General features: G+C 44.2%; 1 protein-coding gene across 2 annotated transcripts; it reads left to right on the top strand.

Moving 5' to 3' along the window:
• Positions 1-268: 268 nt before the first annotated feature.
• LOC117345635 (small integral membrane protein 10-like protein 2A) lies at positions 269-26,929 on the top strand. 2 transcript variants are annotated; one of them, XM_033914555.1, is made up of 3 exons: positions 269-479; positions 8,303-8,779; positions 23,023-26,929. In XM_033914555.1, the coding sequence occupies exons 2-3, from the start codon at positions 8,597-8,599 to the stop codon at positions 23,041-23,043; spliced, it is 204 nt and encodes a 67-aa protein (XP_033770446.1). In that variant the 5' UTR covers positions 269-479; positions 8,303-8,596; the 3' UTR covers positions 23,044-26,929. The 2 variants fall into 2 exon arrangements, with proteins under 2 accessions (XP_033770446.1, XP_033770445.1); XM_033914554.1 differs by lacking the exon at positions 269-479 and adding an exon at positions 516-678.
• The last annotated feature ends 617 nt before the right edge of the window (positions 26,930-27,546 follow it).

The following is a 27,546-nucleotide window of genomic DNA, read 5'->3' as shown; positions in this document are numbered from 1 at the left end:
AGAACGGTTTATATGAACTTGCTCAGGTACCCAAGCATTTCCCCTGTCTGTCCCGTCGGACTCACAATCTATCTAGTAGTGTGTCTGGGGCAATGGGTCTTTCTCTCTACTATGCGCCAACATATGCAGCACAAGTAAATTTCTGAGCACCTTTCTGCATCGTGGGCGCACACACGCGTACGTCATTGCACCTGTGCTGTGATTAGAAACCTACTGCCTTGGTATATAAACTCAAGACTAGGTGGAAGGGGTAAAACGAGGATCTCGACTGCCCAAGAAGTCTCTCCCGCCTTGGATTTAGTGGCGCTTCATCTTCGTCACTGCGCCAGCCAGACCTAAAAAGACCGGTAACCGGTGCCTTTGACCCACCTAACCACCGCGGGCCCTGGTCGCGCGTGCCTCCTGCACGCACCGCGACAGTCACAAACTGAAAAACAAAGGTGTTTTTGGCGGCAGTTGGGAAGAACCTGACGTCATCGGTGAGTCACGCGGCTGGTTGCCTGGTGACGCGCGCTGCTGGGGGTGGGTCGTTTGCCTGGGGTTCCGCTTCCTGGGGCGAGGTTCAGAGGGGACGGTCTGAGGGAGATCCCGCAGGAGGGAATTTGCTCGACGAGGACCGCTGCTCGAGCTGTCGGGGAGAGCGGACGAGCTGCCAAATGAAGACCGGGAGCAGGAGGAGTAAGTCGGGAGAAAGGGGCCGGGCGGGGACGGTGTCGGGGGGGGGGCGACCGGACCGGACCGGACCGGCATGGACTCCTGAAGTGCAGTGCCCACAGGCCACCACCGTAGTAAAAATGTCAGATAGTCATAGACCGGACTCGCTGTATGCCAGAGAAGTACGTATGTGGTATTCTGAATAAAGGAGTCGGAGGCTAAGAGAGTACCTACGGTATTCTGAATAAAAGAGGAGGGTTGCTGTGTCAGTCCTGTTGACTATATGCAAAATAAAGGGTTAGAAAAATAAGCTTGTATCTTTTTAGTGGGGATTATACATTCCAAATCTTTAGCGAAGTTCAGACATCTACGGTGTAGAGTAGAAAAAATATGTGGTTCTTAGTGGCAGGGTAAGGTGGATGACAACCAAACTATCAAAAACACATAATGCAGTCACCTTTTTAAAAATTCATGTCATATCCAACACATGGTGACACAAATAATTTAACACGAATAGGACCATAAGAAAAAACAAACAACCACTAAACTACTATAGCTGCTACTGCAGTCATTTATAATATTACCTGTGGTTCACTTTTTCATTTACTAGTCCCACCAGAAATTTATATGAAGTTTATGTGAAGCCCAAAATTAGTAAAAAAAATTAAGGGCTCATAAAAAAGAAAGAAAGAAAAACATCCAAAAAGTGGCATAAAGGGAAGTTTGGATGTTTTTCTTGCTAAACCTTTCCAATTCGCTATTTTGAAACCTATTTTTTATTCGGATTTCTATGTTGTTCACAGTCCTTCTAAATCTCAAGGAGGCTTGGTATGGGCAGGTTTATGACTTGGATGTTTTATGACTTGCCATAATCAGACATTTAAGAACACATCCAGGGCACAATTTGGATACCTGGGGCTAGACCTGTTTTAACAATGACTATGCGCTTTAAAGGTGTGGGGGTGCGGTAGAGGGGACAGAGAGGGGGCCTTAGAATGGATGGGAGAGAAGGAGGGCAGATGCTGGATGGAAGAGGGGAAGAGAAAGAATGCATTTGTGGGAATGCAGTTGTCGGTGGCTGAAACATGCCTCAATTTGCCCACTGCACAGGCAGCATGAGCCTCAGGCAATGAACCTCTTCAGCTGGTGGGGCTTCAGTATCCACACCAGTAATGCTAGGACTCAGTATAGTTTGGGGGGGGGGGAGGGGAGACCTAAGAGGAAATGTGTGTAGCCTAAGGGCACCGTGACCCGAGGAAATTTGGGAGCCACTACCTAAGACCTTTATCTCTGAAGCAGCAACAATTAAAGTTGAATTTATTTGGCAGTGCTTTCTGTGAAATACTTCTGTTTTTTTTGTTATTTAAGTTTTCATAGTGTGCCAAGAGCACCAAATTAAACAGGCACACTGCATTATATTAAATTGTGAGAAAAAAAAGCAAACTTGCATAGTCAATGTTATATTTTTGGAAACACATTAAAAACCACTTTTTGCTAAACCTGGACTTCACATAAACTTCATATAGATTTCTTGGGGTCAAAAGAAGCCTTTTATTGTAAATAGCCTTGACCTTTAACCAAAGGTGGTTTATCAAGTCAATAAACCATAAGCCATTCACAATAGTATGATGACTGCAGTCACAGCTGTTTGTTTTTTTCCTAATGGCCCCGTTCATTTGTATTTGTGTCATCATCAGAGGTGATTTTTAGGATAGGTATTTTTAGTATATAAAATTAGAAAGACCTGTGTCAAAACAGCAGGCAGGAACAAATGGACAGATTGGATGGGCCAAAATGATCTTTTTCTGCAATATTTCATTTTTAGTGAACTGCCTTCCTCAAAAGCTCATGTTTCAATAAACTACCTAGTCTATAAGGTGCCGATTATCCGGTGCCAATACACTTCTTGTCTTGCCATCAGCACCCAAGGAAAGAAGTGTCAGGCTCAGAATGGTAGCCAAGAAATGTATAAAGTTAGTTCAGTAGAAGAGTATCATCTTTTTTTTTATTATTATTGTTTTTGGTTTATGCTAGTAGAAATGATAGGAGTGGAGAAAATATAAATTGATTCACTCTACTACAAGCTATCTAATATTGTATAGACCTTACCAACAGGCTACAATTGCAGAAGGAAAAAACCCAATTGAGTTGGAATATACCTTTACCCTTGGCAAGCTGGATGAATTGATCTTTTCTGGTTCATATACTATGTTACTAATAATCCCAAAGAAGTCTCCAAGAGCAGGGAAGTAATTGAACATGAAGCTAGTAAGACAGTTTCTGCTGCTAAGGAATTTCATTATGAGTTCTCAAGATCAGGTAGACTGTCCCAATAACTTGTAAGGCTCAGGTGTGGCACATCCATGGACAGGAATGACAGGTTATTAGGTTGGGTTGGGAAGGTCTTAGTAGTGATGATACATATTAGGAGCAATTACAGAGAACTAGGCAAAAAAATAAAACAATTACAACAAAATTAGTACCTAAGCTGAGGACTAGAATATCTCTCTGAGATGCTTTAGGAATTTTATATAGTTGCAAGGAGTTGGGGAAGATTCTGTTCATGGTTTACATCATGTGTTATATGAAGAGGATTATGTTGGCAAATTGGACTGTGTGCTGAATTCTGCATACAATGTATCTCACATCTATTGTATTTAGGTAGAAAGTAACAAATGTGTTGGGGGAGAAGATGAATTGGTTGAAGATGCTTACTTTCTTATAATCTGGTAATAAAGAGGAAGATCAGAAGCAGAAAACAATTTGTCCTATGACTACATTATTCCCTATTAAATTAGAATTCCAGTTATTGAAAGGATCTTGAGAGTTGGTTTTTTTTAAACAAGATATGAATATTTTCCCCATTTTAACCAGGTAACTCAGCTGCAGCCAGACAGAAGAGAGATTTGGAGGTGTTATTATGGTGTGGCAAAACTATATCACTGCTGACTAGCTAGAATTAGATGTCTAAGCTGGATTGCACAATTAAGTAAGATTAATTTCATTCAGAAATATTCAGCAGACTTACTAAGTATCAAATGTGTGTGATTTCAGTATGCCAGACACTGACTGAGGCATCTCTGTTGCAGGATTATCTAGAAATAGGAATATCTTGGACAGTGGCATAGTAAAGGGGGGGCGAAGGGGCAGTCCGCCCCAGATGCCATGTTGGTGGGGGCGCCGACATCCCGCCTCTTCCAATTCCTCCCCTCCACACTCATACTCCCCCTTCCCTTCCCCCATAGCTCTAGTTGAAGTTGTTGTTCGCGGCAGTCAACAATGTACTCTTCGCGACCCCATTGGCTCTCCCACTGATGTCACTTCCAGGTGCCGCACTTAGGAAATGACATTAGAGGGAGAGCCAACAGGATCATGAGGAGCATGTAGTTGACCGCCGCAAGCAACTACTTGAACTAGAGGTACAGGTGAAGGGGTAACATGTGCGGGGAAGGAGCGGGGGTGCACGTGGTGGGGGTGGAGATGAGAGTAGGAGAGGGGCACCACTGTTCGGGCACCTCTCACCCTCGCTACACTGCTGATCTTGGATTCTCTACATGGAGAATGTTCCAGCAGTTGGTAATGGAACTCACATAGGATGGGGGCCATACTGGATCTAATGCTTATATATTAGGAGAATGTTTCTGATGTTATTGTGGGTGATCATTTGGCATCCAATGATCACCAGATGATATAATTTAATATTAAAGGTTCTAGACTTTAAAAGAACTAACTTTGCCAAGATGGGCAAAACCTCAAGGAGTTGTTAACTGACTGGGAACATCTAGGGAAAGTAGAAAAGCAGTGGGCAAAACTGAAAGGAGCTATTTTAAGGGTGCCAAACCGGTTTATTTGGAAAGCAAATAAAAGTAAGAGGAAAAGAAGACTGTTTTGGTTCTCATAAATACTAGCTGAAAAGATAGAGGTTAGCCTTAAACTATAAAATATTGCAGTAAGAGACCATACATTTTTTTTAAGATGTTCTAGTGAAAGAAGTGAAAAATTGGCATAGTGAGGCCCAAGGGAGGAATATGTAGGAGCTAAGGATAAAACAGAATTGCTTCCCAATATTTCTGTTTTGTTTTCACATATGAAGGGCTGGGAGTAGGACTGCAGAAGCAACACAAATAGGAATGGAAGTATAATGGTGGATTTTGATTAATTTTTCAGACGACTGTATTCATGAGGAACCAGCAAAACTAAAAGTAGAGAAATCAATGAAGCCCGATGGTATACATCCAAGGGTATTGAAGAAATGTAGGGATGTCTGGCGGCTCCACTGTCTGACCTATTCAATACTTCTTTAGAGTTAGCAGTTGTCCCAGAGGATTGGAGAAGGGCAGTTGTGGTACCTTTCCACAGAAGCTGAGAAAAGTAGGCCAGTAAGTCTGACCTCTGTAGTAAACAAATTAATGGAGACACTTCTAAAAGAGTGATGTTTCAGGAATCCAATGGATTGCAGGATCCAAGGCAGCATGGTTTTATTAGAGGTAGGTCTTCTTAGACAAATCTTCTTAATTTCTTTGACTGGGTGACCAAATAGTTTGATCAAGGGAGACTTTTAGATGAAGGGTGTACTTAGATTTGAACAACACCTTTGAGACAGTTCTGCACAGGTGACTTATAAATAAACTGAGTGCCCTTAGTATGGGCCCTAAAATGACTGATTAAGTTATAAACTCATTGAGTGGAAGGCAACAAAGAGTTGTGGTAAGTGGAATTCACTCTAAGGAAAGGGACATTCTCAATGATGTGTCACAAAGATCATTTAGTTCTTGGTCTGATTTTTTTTTTTTTACATTTTTTGTAAGTGATATTGTGAAAGGGCTATATATTGTAAGACTGACTTACTTGCAGATGATACCAAAATCTGCAACAGGGTAAACACTCATGATGGTGTGGATTACATGAGGAGGGATCTAGCGAATGTTGAAGAAAGGTCTAGAACAGTGGTTCCCAACCCTGTCCTGGAGGACCCCCAGGCCAGTCGGGTTTTCAGGATAGCCCTAATGAATATGCCTGAGAGATCTGTATATATTGGAGGTGCCAGGCATACAAATCTGCTCCATGCATATTCATTAGGGCTATCCTGAAAACCCGTCTAGCCTGGGAACCACTGGTCTAGAATTTGACATCTAAAATGCAGGGTCATGCATTTGGGCTGCAAAAGCCCAAGGGAGTGGTACGGTATAAGGAGGAAGTACTTAGGAGTGATCATATTTGATGATCTTATGGTGGCCAAACAGGTAGAAAACCCCCAAAATTCAGAAGGATAATTGGGTGCTTGTCATCCTGTTTTGACTACTGCAAAGCAATCCTACTGGGCATTCCAAAATACATGATAAAACAGAAACAAATGGTACAAAACGCAGCAGCAAGATTTCTGCTGGGAAAATCGAGGCACATGAGTGCCGACCCACTACTGAAAGAACTACACTAGCTCCCAATTGAAAGCAGGGTGAAATTCAAGATCCTACTGCTGACGCACAAGATCATTCATTTCTCTGAACCACAATATCTAGCAGCCAGACTGCATCAGCACACAACACACGCACTATGCTCCAGCCAAAATCAGCTGGTGGAAATTCACTCCTTCAAAGACATCAAATACAAAAGCATCAGGAAAAGAATGTTCTCGGTGATGGCTCCAAGCTGGTGGAATGCCCTCCCGAAGGAACCAAAACTAGAAAAAGATACCAGAAAGTTCAAGAAAGCGATAAAGACATCCTCTTCATAGACTACTTTAGCCAATAAAACAACATAGAGGAGACAGTTGGCTAATAATAACAACTAAACTAAACTAAATCTTAGGTTTGTATACCGCACCATCTCCATGGTCATAGAGCTCGGCACGGTTTACAGGGAATTGTGAAGAAAGAGGAACTACAAGGAAAGGGGTTAGATGAAGATCAGAGGAAAGAGGAATGTTAAAGAGCTAGGATGTCAGATGAGGGGGGAGTGATTAAGTTTTTGAGAAAAGCCAGGTTTTAAGATGTTTGCGGAAGGGTTGGAGAGCACTCAGGTTCCGAAGAGGGGAGGTAAGGTTATTCCAGAGCTCGGTGAATCTGAAGAGGAGGGAAGTTCCCAGTTTTCCTGGGTGGGAAATGCCTTTTAATGAGGGGAAGGATAGTTTTGATTTTTGAGTAGGTCTGGTGGTACTAAGATTCGAGGAATTCCAGGACAGTGGGATTAATGGAGGAAGGATGCCGTGGAGGATCTTGAAAGTTAGGCAGATGCATTTGAAGTGGACTCTGGAAATTATCGGAAGCCAGTGTAGCTTGGAGAGGAGTGGTGAGACGTGATCGAATTTACTTTTTGCAAAGATAAGCTTGGTCGCGGCATTTTCAATCCGCTGGAGTCTGTGGAGGTTTTTCTTCGTTAGGCAGATGAAGATGGAATTGCAATAGTCCAGTCTGGAGAGGATGATGGATTGGACGAGAACGGCAAAATGTTTTTGATGGAAACAGGATCTTACTGTCCTCAGCATATGAAGGCTGAAGTAGCATTTTTTTACCAGGGAGTTGAGGTGGTCGTTGAAGGACAGTGTAGAGTCAATGATGACGCCCAGGACCTTGCTGGAGAATTCGAGCTGCAGGGTGGAGCTGGAGGACAATGGGATTGAGGTGGGTAGCTGAGCTAATTTTGGGCCAAGCCAAAGAAGTTTTGTCTTGGATTCATTCAATTTCATTTGGACGGTGTGGGCCCAAGATTGCAGGTTCGAGATACAGGAGAATATGTTCTCTGAGAGGTCATTGAGGTTCGAGTCTGTCTCCAGAAGGACAAGGATGTTGTCAGCATAGGTGTAAATTGTTTCAAGGGAGGATAGCTGGATATGTGTCAAGTGCTCAGAGCAGTGTAACTACACCGATTGTGAAAACTTCACATATTTGCAATCATCACACCTCCAGCATGTTATACACAAGAAAACCTTCAAATCTTCTATAGCACAACATTGTACTTATCTTCTCCAAGTTGCAACTGCTGGAGAGAAACTGTTCTTTAAATCCACCCATTGCAGTGATTCAGGAACAAAAATATTTTACAAGTGATATTTTCTTATTCAAAAAGGCATGAAATAAAAAACATTCAGCATTCCATGAGAATCTCAATAATGAAAAATAATTCCATACAGTGTGCTCCTTGTGCTTTCCCCACTACATACCCTCCCTCTAGTACTGTCATACCATTATTTCTGCTAGGCTGGCTCTTAGTGGTTCAGATGTATATTTCATTTGTTGTAAATTCTGCTGTGAAACGTAATGACTGTACTGTATAATTTTCCTAATGGTTGCTATGTAAGCAACAGATAGTGATAGCAGCCAGAAGCAGATTACATAGTTCCATGTGTTCTACCAACTAGTGAAACAGAAGCGTGGCCATATCTATTGATATGGGCCAGTAATACTCTGGTTAAAGCCCATTCTTAGAAATCCATTGATGGTGAAATCTAGTGGTTTGCTATATTATCCTACATAGATTTATTTTAATATTTTTTTCTTAAATGGGATGTTTGGATTCCACTCCATTTAAACTGTCCTCTTCTCTCCTCCCCTTCTCCCTTATTTTCTCTTCAGTGTTGCTTTTACTATATAGTTGCATGAAAGGTTTATCTTTTTTTTATTTTTAACATCTCTTGTTGGTCTGCTTGCAGAAAAGGTAAACAGCTGGTGAACCCTAGCAGATGAAGTACTACTACAACACAGCACAATTTCTGCAGGATTACACAGCCACTGGTCTTCTTGAATGAGGTCCCGAGATGCATTAGATACTGGACATATGCACACAGCAACTTATGACTGACTTATTTCCTCAGGCTGCTGCCCTGCTGGAGACATGTGTAAAAGCTACAAAGAAATAACTCAAATAACTGGCAGGGACAGCTGTGAGCCACCCAGGAAGGTAGAGGCACCATCTCAGCCTAACGCTTTGCAGTAAAGCAGTGTGTATGGCGGTCCTGTCAGAGCTGCTTTGCAGGTTCTCAGACTCTGCTGTTGTCAGATCGTATGGAATTTTTTCAAAAGGACTGAGCAGAACTCTACTCATCTTCTTTGATTTAGCCTGGAAACTGCGGATCAACTTTCCTTACCTCTACGTCATTGCATCAATGATCTTGAATGTGAGGCTTCAGGTAAATTAAGTTGTTTTATTGTGTTACATCATTTTTATAAAATGTTTGCTTGCATATTAGATTAGGGAGAGGAGGAATTAGTGGATGCTGTGGATGGGCAGACTGGATGAGCCATTTGACCTTTATCTGCCTTCATCCTATGTTTCTATTATACAGAATGTGTGTGTGTGTGTGGGGGGGTGTCTATAGACTGTACCTAATGAGTAAATATGTGTATGAGTGGAGAGCATTATGGTAGTATTATAATTTAAATATATGGTAGCATGGCTGTATAATCCTAGTTATGATATTATCATACTTCTTATAGGTAATTTTGAGATAATATGAATAAAACTTTGGCAAATAATTTTCTATTTTCCAAACAGGCAGCAGCAAAATAGACAGTCAGGATATTCAAAATAAATAATGCAGATTCCAGCAGATTCCCTTGATCCTTGCTATATCAATATATGATTAATTTGCTGTTTCTTTTCACAATTTAAGGCAGTATAAATTCTCAAATGGGAAAGAGATCTAGGAGGAGTAATCTCAAATGACATCAGAGTAGCATGTCGATGTAACTAAGAAAGTTCTTGACTACTGTCAATATTGGGGTATTGTGTTCAGTTTTGGAGACCGTATCTGGCGAAGGACGTAAGAAGACTTGAAGTGGCCCAGAGGAGGGCGATGAAAATGATAGGAGGCTTGCGCCAGAAGACGTATGAGGAGAGACTGGAAGCCCTGACTATGTATACCCTAGAGGAAAGGAGAGACAGGGGAGATATAATTCAGACGTTCAAATACTTGAACGGTATTAATGTAGAACAAAATCTTTTCCAGAGAAAGGAAAATGGTAAAACCAGAGGACATAATTTGAGATTGAGGGGTGGTAGATTCAAAGGCAATGTTAGGAAATTCTACTTTACGGAGAGGGTGGTGGATGCCTGGAATGCGCTCCCGAGAGAGGTGATGAAGAGTAGTTTCAAGTTTATTAGGATTTTATATACCGCCTATCAAGGTTATCTAAGCAGTTTTTACAATCAGGTACTCAAGCATTTTCCCTATCTGTCCCGGTGGGCTCACAATCTATGGGGTGGGGTGGGCTATGGAGGACTGAGACAGTCTGCTAGTAGAAATGGCAAAAACCCAAATCTAAAAACACAGAACACAGCAATAAAGGGCTGCTAGTGGTGGTGGTGGGGCTGATAGAAGATATGAAAGAATGAGATAGGTACAGTTGTGGAGAGTGATGGTACAGCAGATTTGAGAGGTTGGGGAGAGGGGATTCTAGTGCTTGCAACCAATTTATGATTTGTTCTAAAAGACACATTTTCTTTAAATTTTAAAAAGCCATTCTACTGTGTCAAGAGCTAAAATAACTGAATTATCAGGGAGAGTGCCAGCAACTTTAATGATTCCTATTCACTGTGTATGATCTACAGCAGGGGTCTCCAAAGTCCCTCCTCGAGGGCCGAATCCAGTCAGGTTTTTGGGATTTCCCCAATGAATATGCATTGAAAGCAGTGCAGGCAAATAGATCTCATGCATATTCATTGGGGAAATCCCAAAAACCTGACTGGATTCGGCCCTCGAGGAGGGACTTTGGAGACCCCTGATCTACAGAGTTGTGGTTTGGGATAAAATCCATCCGAGCTCTGTGAAAAAGTAGATGAAGGGCCTTCTATGAAGATTTTAACAAAAATCTTAAGGTTTTCATCTAGCAGTAATACTATTCTGTATGAACAACAAATATCCTCTGACCTGTCTTCTGTGTATGAGTTATTGTTACTTATATGATACATGAATAGAGAAATGTTTTCACCTCTAGAATTCTTTGGAAAAGACTTCAAACAATGGCTTCCAGTGCAACGTGTCTGGTAGTCCTGAATTCTAGGGTTATGCAACTGAACCCAGAAGTTGCTTGCAGAATGCTATCAATCATCTTTCACCTCCTTCCCAGACAGTTTCTTCTGCCACCCCACACCCACCCCACAATTTTTTTTCTGCAGGTAAATTGCTCAGAAGTGGCTCTGCAGGTTTATTATTTTTGGAGGGGTCATCCACAGAGGGATTGATGGCCTCAGCAGTAAACACAAAGGTGGCTCAATTTTTTTCCAGCCAAAGATATGAGCTCGGAAGCGTGGGGTTGAATGCATTAGTCCACTCGTGGCTGGAAAATGGGCTCTTGTATGTGTTTCCCCTGTGGCCTATGCTAATTTGAGTCATTTGCAGGATTGCATGTCATTCAGCATTGGTAGTCCTAGTGGTGTCTGATTGCCCCCTCCCCCCCCAGACCAGAGGGATAAAGTGGATCTTCTCTCAGGGACCAGTCCCTGTAGAGAATCTGGAGCTCTTTGGACTTACAGCATGACTTTTGAATGGGCTGCCCTGATGAGTAAAGATTACTCAGACATGGACTTTGCTACTCTGCTTAGAGCTAAGAGGCCATCAACAGTGGCAGCCTATGCTAGGGTTTGGAAGTCCTTTCAGCACTGGTGTGTTATGGATGATGTAGAGCCTTTATGAATTCCAATTTCAGTAGTCCTGGACTTTTTGCAAGAGGAATTTCAGAAAGGTCTATCAGTCGGATTGTGGAAAGTACAGATAGCAGACTTTTCCTGTTTCCAAGCTCATGGAGAAAGAGGGTATCTGATCTCTTACCCAGATTTTGCCCAGTTCTTTAGAGGGGCTCTTTGGCCGAGCCCTCCGGTACATCTCCCATTCTCATCCTAGAATCGTAACACTGTATTGCAAGATCTCAGTAGAGCTCTGTATGAGCCCTTAAGGGGGACTTCCCTTTCTAGATCTTACAGTCAAGAAGGTGTTTCTGGTGGCAATTATGTCGGTGAGACGAATCTTTGAATTATAACTTCTGTCCTTTAGGGAGCCATTCCTTAAGATTCTGGAAGCAGGGCTTTTCCTTATGCACGATTCTATCCTTTTTGCCTTCCACATCAATCAGGAAGTCTGTTTGCCCACTTTACACCCTACAGGGTCTAAAAAAAAGGATAAAGTGTTGCATTTGCTGGATATCAAGAGAGTGCTTCTCTGGTACCTTGAAGTTATCAATGATTTTCATGTATCGGATCACCTTTTTGTTCTGACCAGTCATACTAAAAAAGAGAGGTTGGCATCTAAGGCCTCAATTTCCAGATTATTTAAAATGTCCATTATTACCTCTGTGTATGTTGGCTGTGGTAAGCAGCCACTGATTGTGTTGAAAGTGCACTCCACTAGAGGAGTTGCCAAATGGGCGGAGACTCGGGCAGTTTCGCACAAGGAAATCTGTAAAGCAGCTACTTGGTCTACTCTTCATACCTTTACCAGGCTCTTTAGACGTAGCAGCCAGGAAAGATGCCATTTCAGGTCCTCCATTTTGAAGGCAGGCTCAATGGGCCCACCCTAGGCTCAGGGGACTGCTTTGGTACATTCCCAGCATTCAGGACTAATAGACACATTGCACTAGAAAGAAAAGTTAGGTTCTTATCACGATGATTTTCTTTCTTATGGTCCTGAAGCCCCACTCTGTAAGTGGGCTTCACTTGCCTTCTGCCTTGGGATCAGTCTGGCTTTGGAGACTTCTCTGTCTCAAATAAGCTGAAAAGAAAAATGACACACAAGAAAGTAAAGTCTGGTCTAAGTTTCTGCTTGATAGCAGGACATGCAAGTAGCTCTGAACTCTATATAATATTAGTGCGGGCTGCACATAGTTTTGGTATCTGTTTTGATTAATTACTTGAATGTTATAATGTTCATTGATATGTTTGTTACAGAACAGAATGGTAGTGTCATGTCTGTCATTACAGTGCTCCTTGATTGCTTTTGTACAAACTTGAGGGGGCAGGAGCAGCTGCCTGGGAAGAAGGCGGAGTTCTAAGATGATTGTTTCTGCCATTAAACCCCAGAGTGAAACAAAGGAGCACCTGGGCGTCTTGGTCCAGTTTTTGCTCCAGAATTTATAAGTAAGATGTAGAAAGCATGCTTAAATTACAGTGGTTACATTGACTTCTCAGGGGTCATGGCGGTGGTAGTACCCAGGATCCCCCCTCTAAAATCGCAGTGGCATGTGCTAGATAAGGGGGTACAGTCAAAAGAGGACTGAGACTAAGTGGATTCTGTAGCTATGCTTTTACTTTCCAGTCTGGATCCTTAGTAATAGAAGATTTCTGTATCGCACCTGGGAGGACTAGATCTAATCTAATCTAAGGCTTGGCTTTATATATCGAGTCATCATTCTAAGAAAGCTCGACTTGGTTTACAATAATTAACTTAACAAATAAAAACCATAAAAAAATAAGACTAAATTTTGGGAAATTAATTTTTAAAGTGTTTAGCAAATAAAGTAGTTTTTAAAGATTTGCAAAAAAATTGAAGTGAGCCGGAACTCCTTAAAAGAAATGGAAGATCATTCCAAAGTTGAGAAAACTTAAAGTTCAGAGATTGACTAAAAATATTGACTCATTTAATCCCTTTTTTGGAAAGAAGAGATAATTTAAATTGTTGGTTACCTCTTGCCAAAAGAAAGTCTGTAAGCATTCCAAGATAAAAGAAGGAGAGGAGTAAAGATACTATATAGGATTTTAAAAACAATACAAGCACATTTAAATTGAACTCTAAAATAAACCGGGAGCCAGTGGAGACTCTGGAGCAACGGAGTCACGTGATCAAATATATGTTTCCCAAAGATCAATTTTGCAGCATTATTTTGAATCAGTTGCAATCTATAAAGACAAGTGGCAGCCCTGGATCTCGGAGAGGACCAAACTATGTGCAGGCTGTTTAAGCACACAGTGCTTTTGGAGATTATTACTGAATTAAAGCTAGGGCTTCCATGGACCTCTACTGCCCTGTGTTCGCTTATGAGCAGCACTAAGTTTCAAACCAAATGTTTTCCCTCCCATCTGAACATTATTAAGATGCTGACTGACCCATTGGGAGGTCCCAGAAGGAGTGACTGAGGCCATGATGAAACTTTACCCAACGGACGCTAATTTTTTATCAGCTATTTATTTCGCCAAAGGTGGATTCCTTGGTGGCACAGGTTACCAAGCATACCTCCCTCCCCAGTAAAGGGAGAATGGTGTTGAAAGATGAACAGGACCGCAGGCTAGATTTCATCCTAAGACAATTTGAGGACACAGCATTGGGGTTGAATGCAGCAGCCGTGGTGTTGTATGTCGCACATATTTGCCACTCGATGTTATGTTGTGCTCTGGAAGCCGATGCCAACATGGATCCCCAGTTTATTATGTCAGGAGTGGATTATGTGGCAGATGTTCTGTATGATTTGTTCAGAGTCCTGAGGTGTGGGCGAGGATCACATCAGATCGCTAGGTACTGGAAATTATTCAAGAGGAGTACAAGCTCAAGTTCTCTCCTTCCCTCCCTCCTCCCAGTGATTCGACATCTCTCTCCTTCCTTTCCCCCCTTCCCATAGTCTGATATCTCTCCTTATCCCAGGACAAGCAGGCATGATATTCTCACATGTGGGTGACGTCATCTACGGAGCCCCAGCGCGGACAGCTTTTCAAGCAAACTTGCTAGAAGTTTCAAGTTTGCACACTGCACCACGCATGTGTCTGCTTCCTCGCCCACTAGAGGGCGCGTTCCACCTCGTGGTCCTCAGTTCATTTTTTTCCGCGGAGCCAGTAAGCCCTGTGGATTGTGAGCTCCTAAATCTTTTTTGTCGCTGCTTCCTGACACCGCGTCTGATTATTCGGTCGCTGTGCTTATCGATTTTTTGTGTCGTTTTTATTCTATTCTTTTCTTTTCAAAAAAAAAAAAAAAAATTTTTTTCTTCTCGTTGGGCTCCGGGGGCTCCCGGAAGCCGTGGCCGAGGGACGTCGATCGTTCCCGGCCAGTTTCGTCGTTGATGTCCCGTCCTGTAACGGGTTTCAAAAAGTGCAGCCGGTGCGAGAGGCTGCTCTCTATTACAGACCCCCACCGGTGGTGCATCGTTTGTCTGGGCCCGGAACACCCCACCACCTCGTGCGATCGCTGTTCCACCTTTCAGCCCAGGGCTCTCCGTCGCAGGAGGGCCAGAATGGCAGAGCTGTTTGCGGCGGACCCCGTGGTGAAGGCCTCGACGTCGGCCTCGGCTTCGGCCCCGGCCTCGACCTCGGCCTCGACGACCTCGGGGCCCTCGGCCTCTCCTCGCCCTTCGGCTTCCAAGTCGACCTCGGGAAAGAAGACTGCCTCGGGTAAGTCCTCCTTTCCATCCCCTACAGGGTCTGCAAAGAAGCCGTCCTCTGCTTCGACCAAGGCGGGTGGGTCGTCCTCGGCCACGCCTCGGGCCCCGCCCGTGCAAGCCCCGAGGGAACACTCGAGACCGAGGTCGCCCTCCAGGGAGCATGCCCCGGATTCGGACCTCCCGACTTTCGTCGGGATCCCGGCTTTCCAGGAGCTCCTCAGAGCGCTCATATCATCGGAGCTGTCGGGGGCCCTGGAACAGCTGCAACGGGCTTCGACCCCGGCGGCTGTTGCCTCGGGTGCCGGGGCTCCCTCGACCTCGGAGACCGGGGCTCCTCTGACCTCGGTCTCGGCGGTCGAGGCTCCGACCGCCTCGGCCTCGGCTTCTGTCTTACCATCGATCTCGGGGGATCAGCCGGAGCGTAGCGTGCGGCCCCGGGACAAGATGCGTCGGGTCCGCCGCATTTCCTCGTCGTCGTCCTCGAGGTCCTCCCGGGGGTCTTTGCCCTCGACTCGGACTCGGTCGAGGCGCCGGCCGAGGAAGCCGAAGCGCTCACGGGGCTCGCCTCGAGGGCGCGGTCGGTCTTCCCCGATCGGGGGCGAGGCGTTGCGGGTGTCGGAGTTGCGCATTGACAATCCGAAGCTTCTCCGCTCCCCGGCGCGTGGGGTGTCCCGTTCTTCCTCGCCGAGGAAACGGGAGGGGGCTCTCGTCCCCCGGACCCCGGGGTCCTCGCCCCGGGCCTCGTCGAGGCGGACACATTCTCCTACCCCCTCGAGGCCTGTGGAGAAGACATCATGGGGCTCGGGGTCAGGGAGAGATCCTTTGTATTATTCGCACGAGGCCTCTCCTGTTTCCTCGGCGAGAAAGTCGAGATCTCCTTCCCCGCCTGCTAGACCGTCTTCATTCTCGGTTTTTGTGCAGGACATGGCTAAGGCTCTCGGGTTGGACCTCTCGGTGGGATCCCAATATTCTAAGGAGTTCCTTGAGGAGCAGGACCTTCCAACTCCGCCTAGGGAGGCTCCTCGGCTCCCATACAATGCGGTCCTCCTGCAGACTTGGTTAAAAAATTTGTCAAACCCTCTTACAGTCACGTCAGTCCCGTCCAAGATGGAGGGCAAATACAGGACGGTGCCGGCTAAAGGGTTCGACAAGGCGCAGCTCTCCCACCAGTCTTTGCTGGTGGAATCTGCCCTTAAGAAGTCGCAGCCTTCCCGGGTTTCTGCGGCGGTTCCACCTGGTAGGGAGGGCCGGACCCTGGACAAGTTTGGCCGTCGCCTTTATTCCAATTCCCTGATGGCCACCAGGGTGTTAAATTATGCCTTCACTTTTTCCTCCTATCTTCGGGGTATGGTGAAGGACCTCCCTCAGTTTCGTGACTCCCTACCGGACTCCCAGAAGGCAGGTTTTGATACATTCATGTCCAACCTGTCTCAACTGCGGTTGTACCTGTTTCACGCCTTGTACGACGCATTTGAGCTGGTTTCGAGGGTGTCGGCCTTCGCGGTGGCCATGCGCCGTCTGGCCTGGCTTCGCACCCTCGACATGGACCCAAACCTGCAGGACCGCCTTGCAGATTTGCCTTGTGTGGGGTCCGAATTGTTTGACGAGTCGTTAGAGGCGGCGACCAAGAGGTTGTCTGAGCAGGAGCGCTCGTTGGCCTCCTTGGTCCGGCCCAAGCCTAGACCCCCGCCGCAGAAACCCTTCCGCCCTCCCCCAAGGCGGTACCCCCAAAAATCTACTCCCGCCTTTTCCAGACCGCCGCCTAGACGCCAGGCTCAGAGGGGCAGAGGGGGACAAACGCAAGCCCCAGCGCAGGGCCCTTCCAAGCCCGCACCTTCTTTTTGACGGGCTGAGCGGATGGGGCTGGTTCCCCTCCGCGACCGCTCAGGACTCCCTGCCTATAGGGGGGCGCCTTCGGTCCTTTTACCCTGCCTGGACCGAAATTACATCAGACGCCTGGGTGCTCCGGACCGTCTCCGAGGGCTACTCTCTCAATTTCTTCTCTGTGCCACCGGATATGCCTCCGGGTCCTTCCACTTGCAATCGGAGCCAGCTTCCCGTCCTGCTGGCCGAGGCCCGGGCCCTGTTGAAGCTTCGGGCAGTCGAACCCGTTCCCGCAGATCAGCGGGGGACCGGGTTTTACTCCCGCTACTTTCTGGTCCCGAAAAAGACCGGGGACCTACGCCCTATCCTAGACCTCAGAAAGCTCAACAAATTCCTGGTCCGGGAGAAGTTTCGAATGCTGTCTCTCCCGGTTCTATACCCTCTCTTGGAGGAAGGGGACTGGATGTGCTCCCTCGACCTGAAGGAGGCATATACTCATGTGCCGGTGCATCCTGCCTTCCGGAAGTTTTTGAGGTTCCAGGTGGGGGACTTGCACCTTCAGTACAGGGTCCTGCCCTTTGGCCTAGCTTCGTCCCCTCGAGTCTTCACGAAATGCATGGTCGTGGTCGCGGCGGCCCTGAGGACTCGGGGCCTTCAGGTTTTCCCCTACCTGGACGATTGGCTGATCAAAAGCACGACCAGGGAGGGGGTTATCTCAGCGACCCGACAGTCTATCACCTTCCTTCAACAACTGGGATTCGAGGTGAATTTTCCCAAGTCGCAGTTGCAGCCGGCCCAGTCCCTTCAATTTATAGGCGCAGTGCTGGACACTGTGCGCCGGCGGGCGTACCTCCCGCGCCCTCGCTTGACGGCCTTGGTTGGGCTGGGACGGTTGGTCTCGCAGCTGCAGGTGGTATCGGCCCAGCGCATGATGATGCTTCTGGGCCACATGGCATCGACGGTCCACGTCACCCCGTTTGCCAGACTGCACCTGAGAATCTCTCAGTGGACCCTGGCCTCCCAGTGGCGTCAGGATTGCGATCCGGTGTCCCGTCTCATTTCGGTCACTCCTTCTTTGAAACGATCGCTCCGTTGGTGGACCGACTGTTCCATTCTTTCCGGGTGGTTGCTGTTTCTGGCCCCTCCCTTTCGCAAGGTCCTGACCACGGACTCTTCGGAGTATGCGTGGGGGGCCCATCTAGACGGGCTACGGACCCAGGGTCTGTGGTCGTCGGAGGACCGTCGATGTCACATCAATGTGCTGGAACTTCGAGCCATTTACATGGCGGTTCGTGCGTTCGACCACCTCCTTCGCGACCAGGTAGTCCTAGTTCGCACGGACAACCAGGTAGCGATGTACTATGTCAACAAGCAAGGTGGGACGGGCTCTTGGCCCCTCTGCAGGGAGGCACTTCGCCTTTGGGAGTGGGCAATCTCCCGAAACATCTTCCTACAGGCGGTCTATATACAGGGAGATCAAAACTGCTTGGCAGACAAGCTCAGTCGGCTTCTTCAGCCGCACGAGTGGTCTCTCCACTCCAGAGTCCTGCGCGAGGTCTTCGACCGTTGGGGGACTCCGCAAGTGGACCTGTTTGCCTCCTCGGAGACTCGCAAACTACCTCTATATTGTTCAAGGATGTACTCCCCGGACCGTCTGGAGGCGGATGCCTTCCTTCTGGACTGGGGGGGGAGGTTCCTGTATGCGTTTCCTCCTTTTCCCTTGATCATGAGAACGTTGGTGCGTCTCAAGTCATCCGCGGCCACGATGATTCTCATTGCGCCTCGGTGGCCTCGTCAGCATTGGTTTTCCCTGCTTCTTCAACTCAGTGTCAGGGAACCTCTGCTTCTACCTGTGTTTCCCTCTCTGCTATCTCAGAGTCGGGGTTCGCTGTTGCATCCCAATCTTCAGTCCTTGCACCTGACTGCTTGGTTCCTTTCCCCTTAACTTCGATCCAGGTTTCTCAGCCGGTGAGGGATGTTTTGGAAGCCTCGCGCAAGGTTTCGACCAGGCTTTGTTATTCCCAGAAGTGGACCAGATTTTCATCTTGGTGTTCCTCGCGTCATCTGAATCCTGATTCGGTCCCGTTGTCTTCGGTTTTAGACTACTTGTTACATTTGTCTAATTCGGGCCTGAAGACGACATCTGTCAGGGTACATCTCAGTGCCATTTCAGCTTTTCACCGGCACTTGGATGGTCGTGCTCTTTCGCTTCACCCTCTGGTGCAACGGTTCATGAAGGGGCTAATCAATGTTTGTCCCCCTCTGAAGCCTCCTCCTGTTGTTTGGGATTTGAATGTTGTCTTGGCTCAACTGATGAAACCTCCCTTTGAGCCTATGGACATGTCTCTTCTCAAATTCCTTACTTGGAAGGTGGTTTTTCTGATTGCTCTCACATCGGCTCGGAGAGTTAGTGAGTTGCAAGCTTTGGTTGCGGATCCACCTTTCACGGTCTTTCATCATGACAAGGTGGTTTTGCGCACGAATCCGAAATTTTTGCCAAAGATTGTATCGGATTTCCACTTGAACCAGTCTATTGTCCTTCTTGTGTTTTTTCCTAAGCCCCACTCCCATCCTGGCGAGACGGCGCTCCATTCTCTTGACTGTAAGAGGGCGTTGGCATTTTATCTCCAACGTACTAAGTCTCATCGGAAGGTTCCTCAATTGTTTTTGTCCTTTGATCCTAATCGTCTGGGACATCCGGTTTCCAAGCGCACCTTGTCCAACTGGGTGGCTGCTTGCATTTCTTTTTGCTACGCTCAGGCTGGTCTCCCGCTCTCGGGGCGTGTCACGGGGCATAAGGTCAGAGCGATGGCAGCTTCGGTTGCTTTCCTCCGATCTACTCCTATGGAGGACATTTGTAAAGCTGCCACTTGGTCTTCGGTTCATACGTTCACCTCCCATTATTGCCTGGACACTTTGTCCAGAAGCGATGGCCGGTTTGGCCAGTCGGTGTTGCGTAATCTGTTTTCATAAATTGCCATCCTCCCACCTGCCCTTTTTTGGTTGGCTTGGAGGTCACCCACATGTGAGAATATCATGCCTGCTTGTCCTGGGATAAAGCACAGTTACTTACCGTAACAGGTGTTATCCAGGGACAGCAGGCATATATTCTCACAACCCACCCGCCTCCCCGGGGATGGCTTCTTTGCTAGTGATGGAACTGAGGACCACGAGGTGGAACGCGCCCTCTAGTGGGCGAGGAAGCAGACACATGCGTGGTGCAGTGTGCAAACTTGAAACTTCTAGCAAGTTTGCTTGAAAAGCTGTCCGCGCTGGGGCTCCGTAGATGACGTCACCCACATGTGAGAATATATGCCTGCTGTCCCTGGATAACACCTGTTACGGTAAGTAACTGTGCTTTCCTGCAGTCTGGCATCTTTCTCTCTCCCCCCTTCCCTTCCATTCCCTGGTCTGGCATCTCTCTTCCCTCCAACACCTCTCATCCCTCCTTTCCCCCTCTTCCCGCCCTTCCCCCAACTCATAACAAATGTTATCTCCCCTCTCTAGGCCCTGACCCTTTAATTTCTCTCCTAACTCCATCCCATGGGCCTACCAAGGTAACTGGTGGTAACTTGGTAGGCCCATGGTAGTCAGGGAGGGCTGGCAAAATGGAGATATGTGATAACAGAATGAGGGTGGGAGACTTACCACACACCCCCTGACAATGGTGTGCGTATCCCCATGTTGAGAACCTCTGGCCTATGTCAATCAGCAAGGAGACATCAAGAGTGCTCCACTACATGTGCAAGCTCAAATGTTGTTTCAGTGAGTGGAGATCTATTTGTTGGCCCTCTCGATGGCACATGTACAAGTAGACAATTTGGAAGTGGATTGTATCAGCCGGCAGACTCTAGATCCCGCAGAGTGGGCATTATCTCAGGAGGCATTCGACAGCATTGTGGGTCATTAGGGATGCCTGCCATTCAATCTGATTGTGTCAGCAGCCAACAGGAAAGCAGCTTGGTTTTTTAGCTGAAGATATGAGCCAGGATGCACTGATTTGGACGCCCTGGTGCAGCCGTGGCCATGGGCAGAGCTTCTGTATGTGTTCCCTCTGTGGTTCATAATAGGCAGACTCCTGTGGAGAATAATGTCACACTAGGGGCTGGTAGTTCTTGTCACACCAGACTGCCAAGGTGTCCGTGGTATGCAGATCTGGTACGTCTACAGAGGGACCAAGTCTCATCTGGGGTTGCTATCATAGGGCCCAATTGCCCTGGAGGATCCAGTGTTTCTTTAGTTTTACAGCATGGCTTATGAGCACGTAAAGGCTATTTTAGAAGTGGTTATTGCCACTCTCCGAAGGTCCAAGAAGCAGACAACATTGGCCAACTAAGCAAAGGCTCAGAAGTGCTACCAGGGCTGGTGTGCACAGAAGAGTGAGGATCTGATCACAGCTCCGATTCCTTTGGTTCTAGCATTCCTCCAAGAGGAATTTGAAAAAGGCCTGGCAGTTGGTTCTCTCATTCGTGCTTCAGGACACAAACTAATAGAAGACCATTGGCCTCTCTCCCAGTGTGTCCAAATTCTTGAAGGAAGCATTAGGTCTGCATCCTCCTATATGTCAGCCTTTTTTTACATGGAGTCTTAATCTTGTTCTACGGGTTCTCTTTAGAGCTTCGTATGAGCCTTTGGAGAAGGTGTCAGTGATGGACCTGACAGTTAAAACAGCTTTTTTAGTGGCGGTTACTTCAGCACGACGGGTGTCTGAGCTGCAGAGAACTATTGCTCAGATTTTCAGAGTCTGGGGTATCACTGTGAACAGTTCCCTTTTACTTTCTGAAAGTAGTCTCAAATTTTCATGTCAACTGAGAAGTGCGGTTGCCATGCCTTCATTCAAGAACAGTGACAAAGTTCTGAAGGTGCTGTATGTTCACAGTGTTGCTTCATTATCTGGAGGTGATGAATGAGTTTTGACTATTGGACCATCTCTTTTTGCTGGTGGTACTAGCTACTGAGGTCTTCCGGCTTCAAAAGCAACCATTTCTAAGTGGATTCGTATGGCGATTTCTTTAGCTTTTGTCAGAAGCGGAAAGTGACCTCCAGTATTCTTAAAGGTACATTTTACTAGGAGCATAGTGTTCAAAGTCTAGAGCAGTTTCCCCTGAAGAAATTTGTAGAATGGCCATATGGTCCTCCCTCTATACTTTCACAAAGTTTTTTATAGGGTGGATATAGTGGCCAAATTTGATGCTGCATTTAGATCTTTAGTACTGTCAGCAAACTTATATGCCTCACCCTAGACTCAGGGGATTGGTTTGGTATGTCCCACATGTTCAAGAATGATGTGCCTATTGCACTAGAAGGGATGATTAGGTACTTACCTTGATAATCTTCTTTCTAGCAAATAGGCACATCATTTTTGAAGCCTGCCCTGACAGATGTACATTAGTCTGCTTTCTCTCGGACATATCTGTATTGCTGGATATATTGTTGCTTTTCCTCTATCCAGCATGAACAAGGATATGGGAGACCACTTCTTTTCTTGAAGAGATCATAGGGTATTTCTCAGAACTCCAAGACTGTTAGTGCAGGTTGCACCCATCTCGTTACAAGTTATAAATGGTTCACAATTATTTTGTGTTAAATGTTGTACTATGAACAGACTTGTTTCTTGGGGAGGGTACCCATACCCCTCCGCTGTTATGTTTTCTTCTCTAGGGCTGACCATATACTTTGGTACAAACTGAAGAATTACAGAATAGCTCAGAGTGAGGGGAGGTGGAGCAGAAAAATGTAAATGAGGCTGTCTACACCAGATTTCGTGATCAGAGATACACAACTACAGGTTCAAGAATAATGTGCCTGTACAGCGCTGCTTATGTCTGATAGCACTATAAAAATTAATGCACATAAGTCTGGAAGATGTGGATGCACACATAATCCACATGAAGAAAAAATGAACATTTTCCCAGACCATCTTTTGTATGTATGCATTGAATTTTTACTTTAACTATCTTTTTATCTGTTTATTTTTGTATCAGGCCATCTCTTTCACTTGTAAATACATAAGTTTATTACCTTCCTGATCTGGAGAGGAAATCAATTGAGCCATATTCAGTTCTGATAATTGCATTTTGTGCTTCTTTTCTTGGATGATTGTACCTTGGTATGCCAATTTGTGTACGCGTATGCTTGTAAGATTATTTTGATACTCTTATTAGGTATAAAACCAAGAACATAGTGTTTATTGAAGTAAACGTTCCATTAATTTTTTGTGTGTGCATTTGTTTGTATTTTTAAATTTCAGGTTCATATTGAAATCCACTGATGTCTGGCTAATAACTACTGTGCAGAGCTCATGTGATGAAAAGCACGGTCCCAACTGGTATTTAGATTTAAGAGTGTGATGGATGGAAGAACTTGCACTGGAGTATCTCAATTGACAACACAGAAAAATGAATGGAAAAGTCGAAGGAATAGCCAACTCCATAGAAGTGTTACTTACACAAATTGGCAGAATGCTTCAACACAAAATGAAAACTTACAATATCAGGATTTATATTTCTCACGGAAAAAAGCTGGATGTGATTTTAGTAAGAGTTTACAAAAAGACTTCTTTACACTGAAACTCAGGAATCGGACTTTAAGGGAAAACACAATATTGCCCCATATTTGCAAGAAAAGTTCTATTTGTTTGAAGCTACATTGTTGCATATGTAGCTAGTTAGAGTGATGTCAATGAACTGTTTTCTTCTGTAGTAAAACATTGTCAAGAGTCTCTTTATGTCCATTACAGAGATCCTTTAAAAGCTTGAGGAAATTTGTGTCACGCCGACAACCTTGCATGTTTTTCAAATTTTTGACTTACCAACCTGCCATATAGTGTAAACATCGTAGAAGAAAGTTTTGCCAATGAATTGTATTTTGCCCTTTTTGATTAATTGCATTTGGAAGAATTGCAGCTCTCTGACTGGTATACCATTCTTTCTGCAGCTCTCAGTGAATATCCTGTCACGTGTGTGAATTGTAAGAGAGTATATTAGACTGTCCAAATGTCATGTCTTCAGAGCAAACAGTGGGTATAAGAAAATGTTTCCATTGTAAAATATGCTAAGAGCAAACTCCTCAGCACAGTGGTTACACTAGCAAGTCTCTGGCATGCAATAGTGAAAGAAAAAGCACTGTGATTACAATAAACAGGATTTTCATGGCAATCTGGTGATTTGCCATATTAGTATACAGACAAGTTCCCTTCAGTTGTGGTGCTTTGAATTGATTAAAATATTATATTTCTAGACATTTAATATAGTGAACCAGGCTGTTTGAGTGACTATGGTTTTGGGGAAGGAAGGCGATTTTAATTTTTTTGATAGAGCTTTTAAAATGTTTCAAAATTTTATATATATATATATATATATTTTAGAACTCAGCTGGGGATTAGTACAACATTCAGTAGACTCTCTTAATGTCACAGTATTAACTGCCTTCCAGATTCCTTTAAAGCTTAAATCTATAATATACCTTCAAACAACAGACTTTGTTTCATAAACACAGGTGATGAATTGTTTCTGTGCCTTTATGTTGAAATTGACTGTTGGAACTTTAAACAAACCGTGCCTGGTCTTTGCTATTTTGGCTTACTGAGATATTATTGGTAGACTGTGCAGATGTTTAATTGCTCTGCACTTATTATAACTCAGATCAGTAAACATTTTAAAATGTAATAGTGTTCTATAATTTTAGGTCCCATGGAAATAATCTAAATTATTGATTGAAAAATATTTAATGTTAAACAAGAGCTATTGTACGTGAGAATTAAATTAATTGGTCTTTTAACAAGCATGAACAGCCACAGCCTGTTTATCCTGACCAACATTGAGGAAGCTAAGCAGGAAAGTGATATTGAAGACAAAGAGAGCAATGATAGACTATAAGGGGTTTATGGCACTGACTGAGAAAGCAGTAGGCGGTGGTTTTGATTATCAAGTGGTCTATTGAGGGTATTTAGTGGTTAGTTTCACAGGTGCTCAATCTCATATTTATTATTTTAAGAAGGAATAAATTCTCATTAGAAGCTATACCAGGTGATCAGGATATTTCCATATTGTTTTGGATGTTTTTGTTAGACAAATAGAGTAAGCCTTGCTTTAAAATATATAAAATGCCACAGTCATGCAATGTTCCTTTTAATGTATTTAACCATTTTTACACTTCAGTTTAATTTTATGAGATATCACCACCACTCAGTGGATTAATAGCCAGAGCTCTGCTTTCACAACTGGAAAACAAAACGAAGATATGGATTAGGAAAGGTTTAAAAGGAACTTGCACTCTATAAACATAACCAAATAAATTTTACTATGGTATGGTGGTATGTGGTAGCATGAGAATTAAGACAAATTTTAATATTTTTATAAGCAGTTTTAAAGTTTGAATACATTGTACAAAGCCAAATAAATTATGTGTGTGCCTATGTTTCAAGACAAAGGGCTGGATCACCCAAACTTATTTCCCTTTCCCCCTAGACCCGGAATGGTGAGGAGACTGGAAATCAGCCCTGATAATGTGCATTTTCTAAATGCTTGAATATACCACAGATCAGAACTTTTGAATAATAAATATGATAGATGGAACAAATAATACTATCTTTAGTGTGGCTACCATTGCACAGGATTAGCAAACTAAGAACTGCACTGACACTCCAGGGTCTGCTTTTGGCTTCTTTTAGGTACAAAGATGAGAATTACAGAATACCATAAGAAGTTGATGGAGCTGCATTAAAACCTCGTAATTATTTTTTGACCCACCAGTTTTTCCCTGTTCCTGAGAGCTTATGGCTCAATCAGAACTAACCTCAGTTTGAACTATAGCATCATTTGCCTGCCTTTATAACTAGTCAGAATGTTCCCCTTCTTTCACAGACTCTTCCACTGCTTAGCTGACGGAATGCAGCTTGCTCAAGAACTTGGTACATGCATTCTAAATCTAACCAGTAAGTGTCTCTGTTCAGTGATTGAGGTTCCGTTTCACCCAAGGAATTATAACATTGCCTGTGCAGCTTCCACAGCAAAAGCCTGTGAGCTGAACCACATACACCAATGCATGACACTTGCTAGTGAGCCACTGGACTTAGCCCATCCATCATGATTGCACATGGCATCTTACTTTTTTTTAATTGTGAAACCAGTAGGCGAAATGGTTCCGAGATCTGACAAAATCTAGTGAATTTTAAAGGACTTAACTGGATGGTTTGGGGAAGGATAAAGAACAGGAAAAACTGCTAAAATCAGAATGTTTTCTGTTATAAGTAACTTGTAATAAAGCCTTTTATAGACCTCTGAACTGGTCTTACTAAGAAGTAATGATGGTATTTTATTTCTTAGGCTGTTGATTTGAAAACCAAATCCTGCTTTAAAAATTTTGAGGTTGCTATTTGTGGCCTGAGATTGTCAAAAACATCTCTTGGATTGCTCAGTTGTGGTAGATTGTATTTATCTAATAGGCAGCCAGCCTGGTTAGCTTTTACACTGCTCAGCCTTTCACATAGGATGTTTGAGTGTTTTCTAGCCTGAATAGGCATTTATTGTGTATATTTTACTGTGACATATATTTTACATAATAAAGTTTACTTAAATTAAAAATTGTTAATTGAAGACATGGCACTTTATTAGTTATTTTAATATTTCAGAAAATGTCTTATAGAGGAGACATTGGTCCAGTTAGTTAACATCAAATATGACTTCCCTTTACAAAGCTGCAGTAGCAATTCCCGCACTGCAAATGCGACACGGTCCATTCAGTTGCTATGGGCTGCATCGTGTTCGCTGTGCAGTACTCTACTGCAACTTTGTAAAAGGGGCCCATAGTGTACATGCTTTATGATTGCAGTGTCTGAAGTACTCCTTATAGATGTTTAAAGAACAAAGTACAGTATTTAACAACCTGCTGTAATTTTATTTCTCTTAAGAATTTGTTAGTATTGCTCAGGAGCAGTAAGTAGTAATGCTGATGATTCATATACTGCTCCTAACAGCCTGCCTAGAGAGTTTTATTCTTATTTTTGTGCTATTTGGGAAATTTCATTATGAGAATATACACAGGAGAGTTTACTTGCATGAGTTTGTCTTTTTAAATATATTTTAAGGTTTCAAGGTTTATTAAATATTTGATGGATCGCTATATCGTTATACAAAGCGATGTACATTAAAATACAATCAGATAAGATAATAAAAACATACAGTTCATTAAAATACTAATAATAACATACAATAAAAACGATAGATTTTAGACAGGACCAACGTCAATTGGGAGGAAAGGGAGGTTAAAGTTACATATCGTAAAAAAAGAAATACATTTAAGGAAAGAACATCAGGGAGGTATTAAAATACTTGAAACGAAAAATTAAAAAAATGGGAGAATTTGTATTTTATTATTTATGTATTAAAAAATTTTTTTAAAAAGATAAGTTTTAAGAGATTTCTTAAAAGAAGGAACATCTTTTTCATTTTTTATATATTCGGGCAAAGAGTTCCACCATTGGGGGCCAACGACCGAAAACATTTCCAATCTACGGGTGCCTATAATTTTCAAAGAAGGAATTACTAATAGGTTTTGGGAAGATGATCTGAGAGAGCGTGCAGAACAATAGGGGATTAGCATCTTAGAAATGCATTGTGGTTCTTTGAAGATCAAGTTTTTATAGATAAGTAGTAAAACTTTAAACTGTATGCGTTGGCAAATAGGAAGCCAGTGTGCATCTTTAAAGAGTGGGGTGACGTGATCGAATTTCTTGGCATCATAAATTAGTTTTATGGCCGAGTTTTGAACTATT

Source organism: Geotrypetes seraphini, chromosome 11 (genome assembly GCF_902459505.1).
Source record: "Geotrypetes seraphini chromosome 11, aGeoSer1.1, whole genome shotgun sequence".
Taxonomy (NCBI): Eukaryota; Metazoa; Chordata; class Amphibia; order Gymnophiona; family Dermophiidae; genus Geotrypetes; species Geotrypetes seraphini.
Note: the sequence above shows the minus strand (reverse complement) of the source record. Positions and strands in the feature narration are given on the sequence as shown.

Bases quoted from the DNA above. Each gene is read 5' to 3' on its own strand.
- LOC117345635 (XM_033914555.1), top strand. From the start codon at position 8,597: ATGGCGGTCCTGTCAGAGCTGCTTTGCAGGTTCTCAGACTCTGCTGTT. The intron at 8,780-23,022 runs GTAAATTAAGTT...TTTAAATTTCAG, and splicing joins TCTTGAATGTGAGGCTTCAG to GTTCATATTGAAATCCACTG.